General features: G+C 35.1%; 1 protein-coding gene across 3 annotated transcripts in view; it reads right to left on the bottom strand.

The window, feature by feature from the left end:
- The window catches only part of SMCHD1 (structural maintenance of chromosomes flexible hinge domain containing 1), a 176,326-nt gene that overhangs the window by 37,561 nt on the left and 124,244 nt on the right, over positions 1–14,521 (bottom strand). For all 3 annotated transcript variants that reach the window (XR_002345042.1, XM_021096138.1, XM_021096137.1), the window contains exons 35-41: positions 12,337–12,424; positions 11,284–11,415; positions 10,243–10,392; positions 3,349–3,475; positions 3,064–3,183; positions 1,948–2,033; positions 1,229–1,351 (exon numbers count right to left, since the gene is read on the bottom strand). Coding sequence is in view for 2 of the 3 variants with exons in the window: in XM_021096138.1 (XP_020951797.1) it covers positions 1,229–1,351; positions 1,948–2,033; positions 3,064–3,183; positions 3,349–3,475; positions 10,243–10,392; positions 11,284–11,415; positions 12,337–12,424 (826 nt within the window). In the remaining variant the exon portion in view is untranslated. The remainder of the gene's footprint in view (positions 1–1,228; positions 1,352–1,947; positions 2,034–3,063; positions 3,184–3,348; positions 3,476–10,242; positions 10,393–11,283; positions 11,416–12,336; positions 12,425–14,521) is intronic.

Here is a 14,521-nt window from a genome sequence, read left to right on the forward strand (position 1 = left end):
ACACTCTTCTTTTCCCCTTGGCTGCAAATATGTATAAAATTTTTTTTCTGTCTTTTTGCCTTTTCTAGGGCCACTTCCCATGGCATATGGAGGTTCCCAGGCTAGGGGTCCAATCAGAGCTGTAGCTGCCAGGCCTACGCCAGAGCCACAGCAACGCGGGATCCAAGCCAAGTCTGCAGCCTACACCACAGCTCACGGCAACGCTGGATCCTTAACCCACTGAGCAAGGCCAGGGATCAAACCCACAACCTCATGGTTCCTAGTCAGATTTGTTAACCACTGTGCCACGACGGGAACTCCTGTTGTTTTTTTTCTTAAGTTCTAGGAGCATCCCAAAATTTATTCCTTTACAGTATCACACTCAGAACTCAGAAAAATTCAATCTTTCTCTCTTTTCTGTTGTCTCACTGAAGTCTGAGTTACATGTCCAGGTCTTGGCTACCTGGAGAGCCATATAAAATGAAAGCATCTCTTAAGTATACAACAAGCCTTGAACTAAGACAATTTCTGCCACAGCCCTCAACAGTAATAAGAATTATGGAATTAATTATGCACTATGGCTTTAAATTTTGCCAAACTCACATGGTAATGAGAACAGTAGTTTATTGGAAAAAAATTTAAACTACAAAGTAACTGATGTACTTTTATTATTTTTTTTTATGGCCACACCACCTGCGGCCTATGGAAAGTCCCAGCCCTGGGACAGAATCTGAGCCTCGGTGGCGACCTACACTGCAGCTGCAGCAACACTCACTTTAACTCACTGCACCAGGCTGGGGATCAAACCCACACTTCTGCAGGGACCCCAACTGATGCAGTCAGGTTCTTTTTTTTTTTTTTTTTGTCTTTTTGGCATTTCTTGGGCCGCTCCCACGGCATATGGAGGTTCCCAGGCTAAAGGTCTAATCGGAGCTGTAGCCACCGGCCTACGCCAGAGCCACAGCAACGCAAGATCCGAGCCGCGTCTGCAACCTACACCACAGCTCACGGCAACGACGGATCGTTAACCCACTGAGCAAGCGCAGGGACCGAACCCACAACCTCATGGTTCCTAGTCGGATTCGTTAACCACTGCGCCACGGTGAGAACTCCTGATGCAGTCAGGTTCTTAACCCATTGTGCCACAGTGGGAAGTGCTGACATGCTTTTATTATAATGTCATTTAAAAACACTTCGAACAAAATATGATAATAAAATGTGCTGCTTCTTAAAAGGCTTAAACACAAACCTTTCCCAAAACATCTCCATTGCCTTTAGTATAGTTTGGAAGAGTACATGATCTTCTAGGTTTTTTCTTTAGTTCTTCCTGTTCTGCTATCTTGCTTTTCAAAAGTGCTTCAATGTGTGGCATCTGTAATTTATTAAGAAAAATTAACAGCAAGGCCCATTACAATTACTCTTGCAGCAGGCAGAGAAAAACCACCTATTTGGAAAACTCAAGAATATAAAGTTATTTTAAGCAGGCGTTATTTTCTTAAAAGAATATGGTCATAGTAATGCGAAGCATAAACTTCACTGATTTTAATCTTAGTTAGAAATATATGACCCATCACAGGACTTTTCCTTGGGTTATACACGTAAGAGAATTTAAGTTTTTAAAAATCTATTATCTTTTGTTACTTTCTCTCATTTTCTTTGCCACCACATATAATGGTTATTACTTGGGCCTCTTCAATGCAAGTTCTTAAGCTGGTGTATTATTAATTTAATTTATTGGTGTTTTTAGATTAGAAACACAAACTGCAATTTCTTTGAAAAGAGCACTCCAACATTTTGTCACCTGATTTTAATGTCTAGTGACTAGACTATAATTGACTATGGCTTAGTACCCAAAAACTATAGTGTCCATAAAATTCCTCATAAAATATGAATGGAAGAAAATAAAAAATTATAGGCTAGAATTTAATAATTTTTAAAAAATCTATCACATATACTTGCAAACTGTACCTGTTGTGTTGTAGGAATGTCAATATTATGTGTTTTTAGTTCATTTCGCAACTGGGCCTCTTTTAATTTTGCTCTTTCAACTTGACCTAAAATTAAAAACAAAAGCTGTCAATTTGTGACAGTCATCAAAACAAAGTTTTTGAAAAATATTTTCAATCCCTTTTCTTTCCCTTTTAATGATTGATGTTATAGTGAAAAATGATGACTTCATACAAATTTTAAATTAAAATAAAAATCTAAAAATAAAAATCTAAAATTAAGGTTCAGATCTAATACATAAAAATGAAAAACCAAATCAATGCAGTAAAGGGAGGTATTATGAGATTATATTGCAAATTGAAAGTAATCTTGAATAAATTATTTAATCCTAATCCACATGACTATATATAATTTATACATAATTGCATAAAGTTATTTCAAGAAACAAGACTCCATAAAAACAATTTTTTAGTACTACAAATTATGTATTATCTCATTACTCTACTTGGTTATTATCCTCTAATGAATCAAAATTTTAACAATGTAATTAACATGAAGCCAAAATTCACAGTGAAAAATCTTACAAATGGAAAGCGATGACAGAGCACAACCCAGCAAATGCCTTAATAATACATGAATATTAAAAACTACAGCAAATGTTCTGTGCATTGTTCAAAAATAAGTTACATATTTCTTTATCAGTGTGTGCTGCCCTGTACACCTCCACAATGACATGCTGCAGATATTTCAAAAATAAACTTCACAGAGTCTCATAGCTCCAACTAAAAATTAAATTATACATCACTCCCTCAGTGATACTGTCATCCAATATCTTTTGCCAGATGCTAGAGCTGGTTATAAACATTATGTCAAAACCCTTACATTTTCACAGATTCAGATTTCTAATAAATTTCAAATTTTTATAGGTAAGTAGGATATAGATTTACTTAAAAACACGGGAATTCTTCATCTTAAGATGGAATGATGACTAATATAAACCATCACCACCTTTTTGCCCTGTTCTGCAATTTACTTCTAAGTCTAGGAAAGTAGAAAATGTGTCTCATGGTCTAACCTTCTACCTCACATTCCCCAAAGCATAATTTTTTTATGACCTTTGAACACAAAATAACTTACACTTGATCTCATCAAGAAGCTGATTCCTGGTATCAAACATACTTCTATACATTATAATAGACTTAGATAATTGGTCCTTCTCTTTTGTAAGTGCTGCCATTTGTTGCTGCTTCTTAACATCTAAGAAAAAATATATAATTCAAATGATTTTTAAATGGTGATTTTTCAAAAATGTCATAATATTAATAGATAAATAATAAATATCATGCAATGGAAAGCAAAACAAAGTTATATAAAATGCTACAAAATGTAGGAGTTTAATCCTCTATTTTTCTAGAAACTTACCATTGTAAAACATAAATGGTAGGATATATGATTCTAATGTTCTTGATAAAGCTGGTAGCCGAGGCTCAAATACAATAAAATACTCAGTGCTATCCCTTCCAGGACTATTTTCTGCCAGCACTAGATTCTGTATAAAGAAAAAAGCAGTAAGGAGAAACAAGATTAAAAAAGGTATTTGTTAACATATAAATGCTATATATATCTCACTGTGCTCTGTCTTGAAGTAACCAGTAAATTTTATAGGCAAAAGACAAGACTGACTGACCTGTAAGACTCATTAAGCATTCAATAAAACATCAGCAGCACCACCCAGAACATAAAACTTTTTTACCTTTTGGTATTGGGATTGAAAGGCAAATTATCTTATCAATAAACAGCTTATACAAAAATTGCATACAATGGAAAATTACAAAAAAGTATTTTTTTTTTCAGACCAGAAATATCATTAGCCATTTACATCTCGACTAGAAATATCTTCTTGATTCCAACCTTTATGCTGAAGCAGTGTGAAACAGCTGGTGGTGTGAAAGTTATCAAAACAATCACAAAGAAATGCACAAAGCCCAATGCTGAGTTTAAGTTACAGCTGTTACCATAGAAGTAGACCCACAAGTCCCAAGGGACCAACCAAGAGATCCTGAAAAGCTCTACAGATTTGTTTTTTAAAAAAATGTATTTTTCTTCATTAATGCACACACACACACACAAACTTCTGATATACTGTAAGAATACAGCATATAACTAGTAAATAATACAATATAAATATTTTTATCCTAAATAATTTTTTAGTCTTAAAGCAAACAATAGGTATTGGATGCTTTTTTAGACTTCAGTAATAAAATTCAGAAAAGTAAAATTTTAAAAACTCAAAGTTGACAGAACACTGTAAAAAAGTCCACAGTAAAAATTATTAGTCCATCAGAGTTCCTGCTGTAGTGCAGTGGGTTAAAAATTTGACTGTAGTGGCTTTGCTTGCTGCAGAGGTACAGGTTTGATCCCTGGCCCAGTGCAGTGAGTTAAAAGATCTGGCATTGCCACAATAGGTCACATTGAGGCTCAGATTCAATCCTGGGACTGGGGAACTTCCTATATGCCATGGGTGTGGCCATTAAAAAAATTTAAAAATCAGTAAGTCCATCATTAAACCAATCCCCAATCAGCTTCTGGAAGCTGTTTTCAATATACTTATATGAATATAAATACATATAAAACCAAAACTGTTTGCACTTTAGAAATAACATACATTGGAAGTTCCCCTGTGGTGCAGCAGGATAAGGATCTGGCATTGCCACAATATGGCACACATTGTAACAGCAGCATGGGTTCAATCCCTGGCTCAGGAATTTCCACATGCCTCTTAGTATGGCCAAAAAAACCTTATATACTTTATACTTCAGCAATTTGCCTTTTAGCACTCCATCTAATCTGTCAGTCAATCTAAGAGAATGTTAATATACCAATTTGTTATATTTATGCATAGTATAGATATAATACACTATAAGTTTTTCACTGCACGATGCCATTTACTTTAAAAATTTTATCTATTAGGAGTTCCGGTCGTGGCTCAGTGGTTAATGAATCTGATTAGCATCCATGATGATGGATGTTCAATCCCTGGCCTTGCTCAGTGGGATAAGGATCCGGTGTTGCCATGAGCTGTGGTGTAGATTGCAGACATGGCTCAGATCCTGCACTGTTGTGGCTGTGGTGGAGGCCAGCAACTATAGCTCCAATTTGAGCCCTAGCCTGGGAGCCTCCATATGCCATGAGAGCAGCCCTAAGAAGAAAAAAAATTTTTTTTTTTCAATACTTGTTGGTGTGTTTTCTAGAATAGGTACAGAAACATAATGACTTGTTAAAATTTTATTTTAATAGGTAGTATCAAATTTCCCTTCAAAAAGGCTACAGCAATTTATCCTCTCACCATTAGTGGGTAATATTCAGTTCCCCTGATGCTTGCCAAGACTTATTATCAATCAAGTATTTTTTTTTCTCTAAGAAGATGTATTAAAAACTACCAGTCATTATTGTTTTAACTAGCATTTCCCTGATTAATACCAAGGTCATGCTTCTTGTTTATTCATCATTTATACCTTCTCTTCCATTAACTGCTCATATTCTTTGGCCATTTATTTCTCTCCTAGACTGTTCTTTAAGTTTTAAAAATATGTTCAATATACTACATTAACATATTGTCATATTAATATATTATTATTAATCATCATACATATTGATATAGTTAAATATAAAATCTTTTTCTTTTCTTATTGTTGGCTTTTTAGGGTTGCACCTGTGGCACCTGGAAGTTCCCAGGCTAGGGGTTAAATTGGAGCTGCAGCTGCCGGCCTACAGCAGACAAAGCAACACAGGATCCATGCTGCTGAGCCACAAAGGAAACTCCCTAAAATCTTTTACCTTATGCCTTGTTTAAGGAGGCCTTTCTCAAAGTTTTATAGTTCATGATCAATGATATACATTTTACCAAGAAAAAAGGATACACAGAATTACAGAACTGAAGAGTTAGTTCCAAACTCGATCCATATACAAATGGGAATTTGGAATATGAGATATGGACAAATATATGATAGAATAAAACTTAGATACCTCTTTTAGAAATCTCCATGTCAAGTCGGCAAATAATATAAAGAATTTGAGTAATACAATTAATGAACTTGAACAATTACAAATTTAGATTACAACTTTATTTATTTATTTATTTATTTATTTATTTTTGTCTTTTTGCCTTTTCTAGGGCTGCTCCTGCAGCATACGGAGGTTCCCAGGCTAGGAGTCGAATCAGAGCTGTAGCCGCCGGCCTACGCCAGAGCCACAGCAACATGGGATCTGAACTGTGTCTGCAACCTACACCACAGCTCATGGCAACGCCAGATCCTCAACCCACTGAGCAAGGCCAGGGATCAAATCCGCAACCTCATGGTTCCTAGTCGGATTCGTTAACCACTGTGCCATGATGGAAACTCCCTAGATTATAACTTTAAAGAAAGTTGTACAAGTTCTTCTCAACATGGAACATTTACAAATACCAAATATGTTCTAGGCCAATGTTTCCTAAATGCCCCGAATGATAAGAATTACCTGTTTGTTACAAATCAGATTCCACAGTTCTATCTCAGACCTACTGAATTAATATACAGGTCAGGAACCAAGTAGGACCTGAGAGATTTCTGCTTATCCAGTGTGATATGAGGAACCTCTAGTGGAAATTCATATGCATGACATGAAGCTCAGAATCTACATGCGGCTGTGGAGGAACAGCTTTATTTTTTTTTTGCTCTTTAGGGCCGCACTCGCGATTCCTAGTCGGATTTGTTTCTGCTGTACCACAAGGGAACTCCTGAGAACAGCTTTAAGTCACCGTCTTAACCTCAGAAATGAGTACAGAAAGGTTAGTAATTTCAAATTCCTATGGGGGACCAAGGAAATAGGACATAGGCAAATAAGAAACCACTCTGCATGGTCAACGTGTCTTGCCCCTCCCCTTTTTGTTTAACATGTGGCTTATATTACCTAATTTTTTATTACGGTACAAAACAATTTCACTTTACCTTCCACTATAATAAAACTAAAAGGGAATTCTTGCTGTGGCACAATGGGATCGTGGCATATTGGGAGCGCTGGGATGCAGGTTCAATTTCTGGCCCAGCACAGTGAGTTAAGAATCTGGCATCACTATGGTTGTGGCTTGGGATGCAATTGTAGCTCTGATCTAATCCCTGGCCTGGAAGTTCCATATACTATAAGGTGGCCAAAAAAGAAAAAAAAGGGAGAACCCAAATAAACAAATGAAAAAGGGGACATCTCAACGGATACTGCAGAATATAAAAAAACCATTAAGAGAATACTATGAACAATTATATACGCCAAAAAAAAGAAAACCTAGAAGAAATGGACAACTTTCTAGAAATACACATATGTGTATGTATGTATGTATAGCCACCAAAACTGAATCATGAAAAAAAAATAATATGAACAAAATAAATAAACTTTTTAAAAAATTAAGATGTATTCCTGATGTGGTTCAGTGGGTTATGAACCCAACTAGCATCCATAAGGATGGGGGTTTGATCCCTGGCCTTGGTCAGTGGGTTAAGAATATGGCATTGCTGTGAGCTGTGCTGTAGGTCATAGGCATGGCTCAGATCCTGAAGTGCTGTGGCCAGCAGCTGTAACTTCGATTCGACCCATAGCCTGGGAACTTCCATATACCCCAGGTAGGGCCCGAAAAAGCAAGAAAGCAAGAAAGAAAGCAAGCAAGCAGGAAAGCAAGCAAGAAAGCAACAAGCAAGCAAGCAGGAAGGAAGGAAGGAAGGAAGGAAGGAAGGAAGGAAGGAAAGAAAGAAAGAAAGAAAGAAAGAAAGAAAGAAAGAAAGAAAGAAAGAAAGAAGAAAGAAAGAAGGAAGGAAGGAAAGAAAGAAAGAAAGAAAGAAGGAAAGAAAGAAGGAAAGAAGGAAGGAAGGAAAGAAAGAAAGAAGGAAGGAAAGAAAGAAAATTTGAACAAATTGATTACTAGAAATGAAATTGCATATGTAATAAAAACACCCCTACAAACAAAAGTCCAGTACTAGATGGCTTCACAGGTGAATTCTACCAAACATACAAACAACTGACATCAATACTTCTGAAATTCTTTCAAAAGACTGAAGAAAGAAGACTCCCAAAGACATTCCATGAAGCCACTATCACCCTAATACCAAAACCTATCCAAATACTATCAAAATACCAAATACTATCAATACCAAATACTATCAAAATAATACCAAATACTATCAAAAAAGAAAATCACAGGCCAATATCGCTGATGAAAATAGACGCAAAAATTCTCAACAAAATTTTAGTCAACCAAATCTAGCAACACATAAAAGAGATCATATACCACAACCATATGGGTTTATCCCAAATTCACAAGGATGGTTCAACATGCAAAATCAATCAATGTAATACACTGCATTAACCAAAGAAAAGTCAAAAACCACATGATCATCTCAGTAGATGCAGAAAAAGCATTTGACAAAATATATCTATTCATGATAAAAACTCTCACTAAAGTGGGTAAAAAGTCAACATATCTTGACAAAATAAAAGCCATTTATGACAAACCCGCAGCCAATACTCAATGGAGAAAAAATTATACAATAAAGGAATAAAAAATAAAATAAAATCCAGACCAATCAAAAACTAAATATAAGTAAAGCTGAAGTTTAAAAGACTTCAGAAAAAGTTACCTACAAAGAACATTAATATCTTTAATATAAAATTAAGAAGAAAATGATGAACATCCCAAAAGAAAGAACTGGTGAAAAATTCCACAAAGGTCAAATATATGAAAAATGTTAATAAGGGCAGTGTTTTTTTTTTTTTTTGCCTTTTCTAGGGCTGCACCCACAGTATATGGAGGTTCCCAGGCTAGGGGTCTAATTGGAGCTGTAGCCACCGGCCTACGCCAGAGCCACAACAACGCGGGATCCAAGCTGAGACTGCAACCTACACCACAGTTCATGGCAACGCTGGATCCTTAACCCACTAAGCAAGGCCAGGGACCAAACCCGAAACCTCATGTTTCCTAGTCGGATTCGTTAACCACTGAGCCACGACGGGAACTCCAGCAGTGTTTTTTTTAATGACAGAAATGTAGGTTGAATTTTAGAAACTGTTCTATTCAGGGTTGGTAATATGAGAATGTACACGTATTTTTGGTGGGAATATAAACTAAAAAGCAAATGACAATAACTACCAAAAGGCTGAAAACTCCATCTCCAATTCTATTTCTGACAATTTCTTAAGGAAATAATCAGATATACATAGAAAAAAAGTGATGGAAGCACTGTTGTTAAAACTTGGAAAGAAACTAAATTTTCACTTAGAATTGATAAAATAAATTATGATCATCAATACAAATGATGTAGGTTTTTACTTACTGGTAAATAAACATATCAAGGATGTGTAATAAGAAAAGGGCGTTGCCAGAGTTCCCATCGTGACACATCGGAAATGAATCCAACTAGGAACCATGCATGAAGTTGTGGGTTCTTCCCTGGCCTCGTCAGTGGGTTAAGGATCTGATGTTGCCGTGAGCTGTGGTGTTGGTTGCAGATGCAGCTCAGATCCCACAATGCTGTGGCTGTGGCGCAGGCCAGCAGCTACAGCTCAGATTAGACCCCGAGCCTGGGAACCTCCATATGCTATGGGTGCAGCCCTAAAAGGACAAAAGCCAAAAAAAAAAAAAAAAAAAGAAAGAAAAAAAGAAAAAAAAAAAAAAAAAAGAGTGCTCCTGTTGCAGCTCAGCAGGTTACGAATCCAACCAGCATCCATGGGGATATGGTTTCGATCCATGGCCTTACTAAGTGTGTTTAGGATCTGGTGTTACTGCGGCTATGGTGTAAGTTATACACTGAACTGTTAATCACTGATATCTCTGAAGGGTGATAACATAGTGGTTATGTCTGAAGTTCTTGTGCTGTGTATTTTCTGTATAAGTAAAACTCTTTCCGCTTTGGAAAAAAATAAATAACAAAGATAGGCTGTTTTATTAAACTTAGATGTATGTATGTATGTTTTACCCAGGTTATGTTTTATTCTATTTCTATCCACAGAATGGTAGTTTTTCAATGAAACATGAATATCATATTGTCACTGAAGTTAAAAACCATGACAGTCACAGATAACACAGGGAAAAAAGAGTTGTTTTAGTAGTAACAACGATCTTAGGTTCAATGTATAAGAGCTTAGAGCAAAATCATAAAATATTTCAGTTGATATTCCAATTTAATGCTATAATTAGAATACCTTCATCTGCACAAACAAAAGAACAATTGTAACATTGAGGTTTAAACTATTAAATACAGAAAACTCATTTATCAAAGACAAAAAAATTACCGTGATTTCAGCTGAACCTTTCACAAAGGGAAATTCAAGTGTTCTAACTTTCCCATTAAAGAGTGGTGTGTCATCTTCCTCATTAGAACCTTTGATGGTAACCATTACAGTGCCAACCAAATCAATTCCAGTATGATTATTGTAGTCATCCTTAGAATAAACAATGGAAAGTAACTAATTAGAAGTGGGAAAAGATTAAGCCCAGAGAAGGACATGTACAAATCAAATACAACATAAACCCCCAAATATTAAATTATCCTGATCTTTTTTACTCCAAACACAGAATTCAATTCTTGAATAAGTGCTCCATAGGCAGGAAACAATCCCAGAAACTATAAGAGAACCTGAGGCTTCCATCTAATACAATGACTCCCAACTTTGTGTATTAAAACAATTCCCATTTAAAAATTTGTTATGTACCTTTAGCATCAATGCACTGACCTAGGGAAGACTAGTTTAAGAATGCCTCCTATGGCTAAAACGAGAAAACACACTGAAAGAGTAAAGTATTTCTCAGCTAAACTCTACATAAAGGAAAACACCAGTCAAACACTAGCGTGCTTTACATGTTTTTGATAATCTCCACAACCCTACTGCTGCTTTCTCTCTGGGTAACCAGAAGCTTTCAGGAGGTCATTATGATCAGTCTTGAAAGCAGAGCTCTTAAAAATAAATACTTAATTACCTCCTGCCCCTCAGTGAAATGGACACCAAGGAATCAACTTACTTCACACATTCTCATAATACATACATATAATAGTAGATTAAAAGTATCTATCAGGGAAGGTTGGCATATTTATGTAATTTTTAGTCATTTCTATTTAAAATATCCAGATTTATTTTACATATAATGTTACTCATTCTCTATTTGTTTTCAAGCATAAAGATATTTATAAATATTTCATTCATCTTTCCCACAAATTTTCCCCATAAACTTAAACTGAATAATCAAGATCTGGTTCTGTAATAACTATCTTGCACCCTAAACTAGGAATACTTTTTCTTGTTGCCTTTTGTAATTTGGAAGTAAATCATCATTACCGTGATATGAAGATATAAATCTTTGACCAAAGTCCTACTGGCAATTGAGCGAACATTTGAAACAGCTGGCGTAGCTGGCTGAATTTCAGGAACTAACTTCATGGGCTGATTAGGCAGAACATCAACTATAATCTTGCAAAACAAAAGAAGCATTCTGATTAACAATACATTGATGATTAAGGAAAGAGGAAGAGAAGAAGCAGAGAGTATATACTAAATGAAATGAAATAATACCTTTTAATACCTTTTATTTCTATTAACTCTTAAATCACCTTTTAAAAATTCAGGATAAAAGTATTTTATCTATAACATTAATTTTTAAATATTAATCACTCAACACATTTAGAAATACTTAAAAAATATAGGTAATTAAAAAAAATCAGTACACTAACAATCATGAATGGAAATGATGTATGTTAAAACTACCTTAAACTTCATTATCCAGAATCCTAGTACTTGAAATGTTATTAATTGAAAAATTTTCATGTACGATTGACAAGACCAACCTTACCATGATATAGATTAAAATGTTTACTGATCCCTTGATATAAAGAGGGATGTAAAAGTAACCTCTGTATTAGGTCAAATTTAAACAACATAATTTAAATATATTCTAATCTAAAATTCTTTGAAGATAGTATTATTTATACTTTTCATCCAATAATCCACTTTCAATTTTTTTATTTTTTTGCTTTTTAGGTCTGCACTCATGGCATATGGAAGTTCCCAGGCTAGGGGTCCAATCAGAGATACTGCTGCCGGCCTACACCACAGCCACAGCAACACCAGATCTGAGCCTGCATCTGCGACCTACACTACAGCTCATGGCAACACTAGATCCTTAACCCACTGAGCGAGACTAGGGATTGAACATGTGACCTCATGGATACTAGTCAGATTCATTTCCACTGAGCCACAATGGGAACTCTCTAATAATCCACTTTTTTTTTTTTCCCAATAATCTACTTTTAAACAAAACACTTCATTCCTCAACCAAGCAAGAAAATGTGAAGCCAGCTAAAGCTAAACGTGATATATTAAGAGTTAACAAACCTGTTCACTGTTAAGAATATTTGCTTTATCCATCATAAAGAAAAACTGGATACAATATGTCCCCACTTTGCTAGGAATTGCTTTATCCCTAAGTCAAAAAGAAAAAGATAAGATCACTGACAACTTTTAAATAAAGGAGGAGGAAATTCAAAACATTAACACTTCTGTTCCTTCCACAAAAAAAAGTAAACATGTTAAGAAGAGAGTTCTATTACTACATTCACCTTCATTCATCAAGTATTTTCTGCAATAACAGCCTTAACTCCAGGTCCCACTTACCTGAACATTCTTTCACAAAACATCTAAAACACAAATTCTGCATGTAGCAAAAATTAAAAGAACAGGAATATAAAGTTGACAAGGTAGTAACACAGAATGCTGAATTATTTATTGAGTGAATTTTGCTTTACTTCTATATAAATTTTGTAGAAGTCTTTTTTATACAAATTTTCACAGTCTTATATCTCAAGATTATAGAATATCCTGCTGCTCTTTATATGTTGCTTTGTTTTCCATTTAAGTACTAGTCTAAATATTTAAATATACATTAGATATACATTTATTGTGACTTAATTACCAATAAAGAACTCAGTACATAATAAGAGGTAGACTTACTAGCCTATTTTGGTCACAAACACAATGAATATGTAAGTGACATTTTATGGTATACCTTGCCTGTTACATGCAATGTGGTTTATGATCTTTAAGATGGCTCTGCATGCCATTCATATTCTCAAAATACTGGCATAATGCAGTAAACACAAGGCTATGAATATACATCTTAACTGAAATTCTACAATGTAACATATATTCAACCTTGGAGGATATCATGTAACCTTTCACTAAGCCATGTTTTCTCTGAGGATAATTCCTAACAGAGCTATGGTAAGAATGAAAAAAGACGTCTGCTTCCAAATGGCAGACAAACCCTTCCTGATGATGGCAATCATATAAAAAAAGACATTTGCTTGAAGGTGTTTGAGAGATAAACACAGGCTAAAAAAAAAAAAAAAAAAAAAAAGACTCAGCAGGATAGAGGACAGCATGGAAACCCTGGAAGGTGAGTTTCATATTTTAAGCTGCTTGACTCCTGGGAGAATATCCAAGGAGTAGAGGTGGACCTAAAGCAGATAGGCTCCCAAGGAAAAACAACTGAGCTCTGAATTATCTCCATCTCTGAAAATGGACTGAAATGAGAACAAACTGCTAGGGGCCCAGACAAGGGACAGAGCAAATGTAAGCACTATCTGGAGAAAGATAACATCTTAAACTTCACATTATTTTCATAAATAAAATGTATGGTAAAAAACCAAACAAGTACACGAAGATGCAAGAGAATCAGAATGAAAACCATCAGACACAAGAGACAATCAAAACAGACATAAAGGAACTCCAGACAGATTTCAATAAATTCTGATTACTACTTAGGGTAATAAAAAACAGGATTGAGAATTCCAACAGAGAAATGGACCTTAAAAAACAACAACAACAACAACACAACAAACCAACTAAAAATCCCAAAGAAAAATTGCTAATTCAAAGATGAATTTAAGAGGAATTAGATACTGAGTAGAGATGAACTGAAGGGAGTTGCGAGATAATATCTAGAATGAAGAGAGATAAAAATACGGCAAATAGAGAAAAGAGGGTAAGAGAATACTTTAAGAAGAATTAATGTGCATGTAAATAAGAGTGTTAGGAGGAGAAGAGGGAAAGAATGAGGCAGAAACAATTTTTGATGAAATTATAACTGACAATTTTTAAAAACTAAACAATGACCACAAAAATCAAAGCCTATGCAAACCTAACGAGATAAATAAAATGAAATCCAAACACAGGCATATCACAGTAAAACTGCTGAAAACAAAACTCAGAGCAACCAAAAATAGGGGAAATGATTACTATTCCAGGTAACAACAGTAAGACTGACAGCTAACTTCTCAACAGAAATGGTGGCATACTGAAGGCTGGCTTCAAAGTACTGCAACAAAGAAATTGCCAACCTAGAAAATCAAGTCCAGAAAAATATTCTCTAAGTATGAAGGTAGAGAAAACATACTTTCAGGTAAAAATGAGATAATCTTTCACCAGCAGCTGTGTACTACAAAATATTAAAGGAACTTCCTCACATGGAAAACGATCCTCGATAGAAGCCCTGAGTTGGAAAGGATAACAGTAATTAAGT

This window comes from Sus scrofa, chromosome 6, assembly GCF_000003025.6.
Source record: "Sus scrofa isolate TJ Tabasco breed Duroc chromosome 6, Sscrofa11.1, whole genome shotgun sequence".
NCBI lineage: Eukaryota > Metazoa > Chordata > Mammalia > Artiodactyla > Suidae > Sus > Sus scrofa.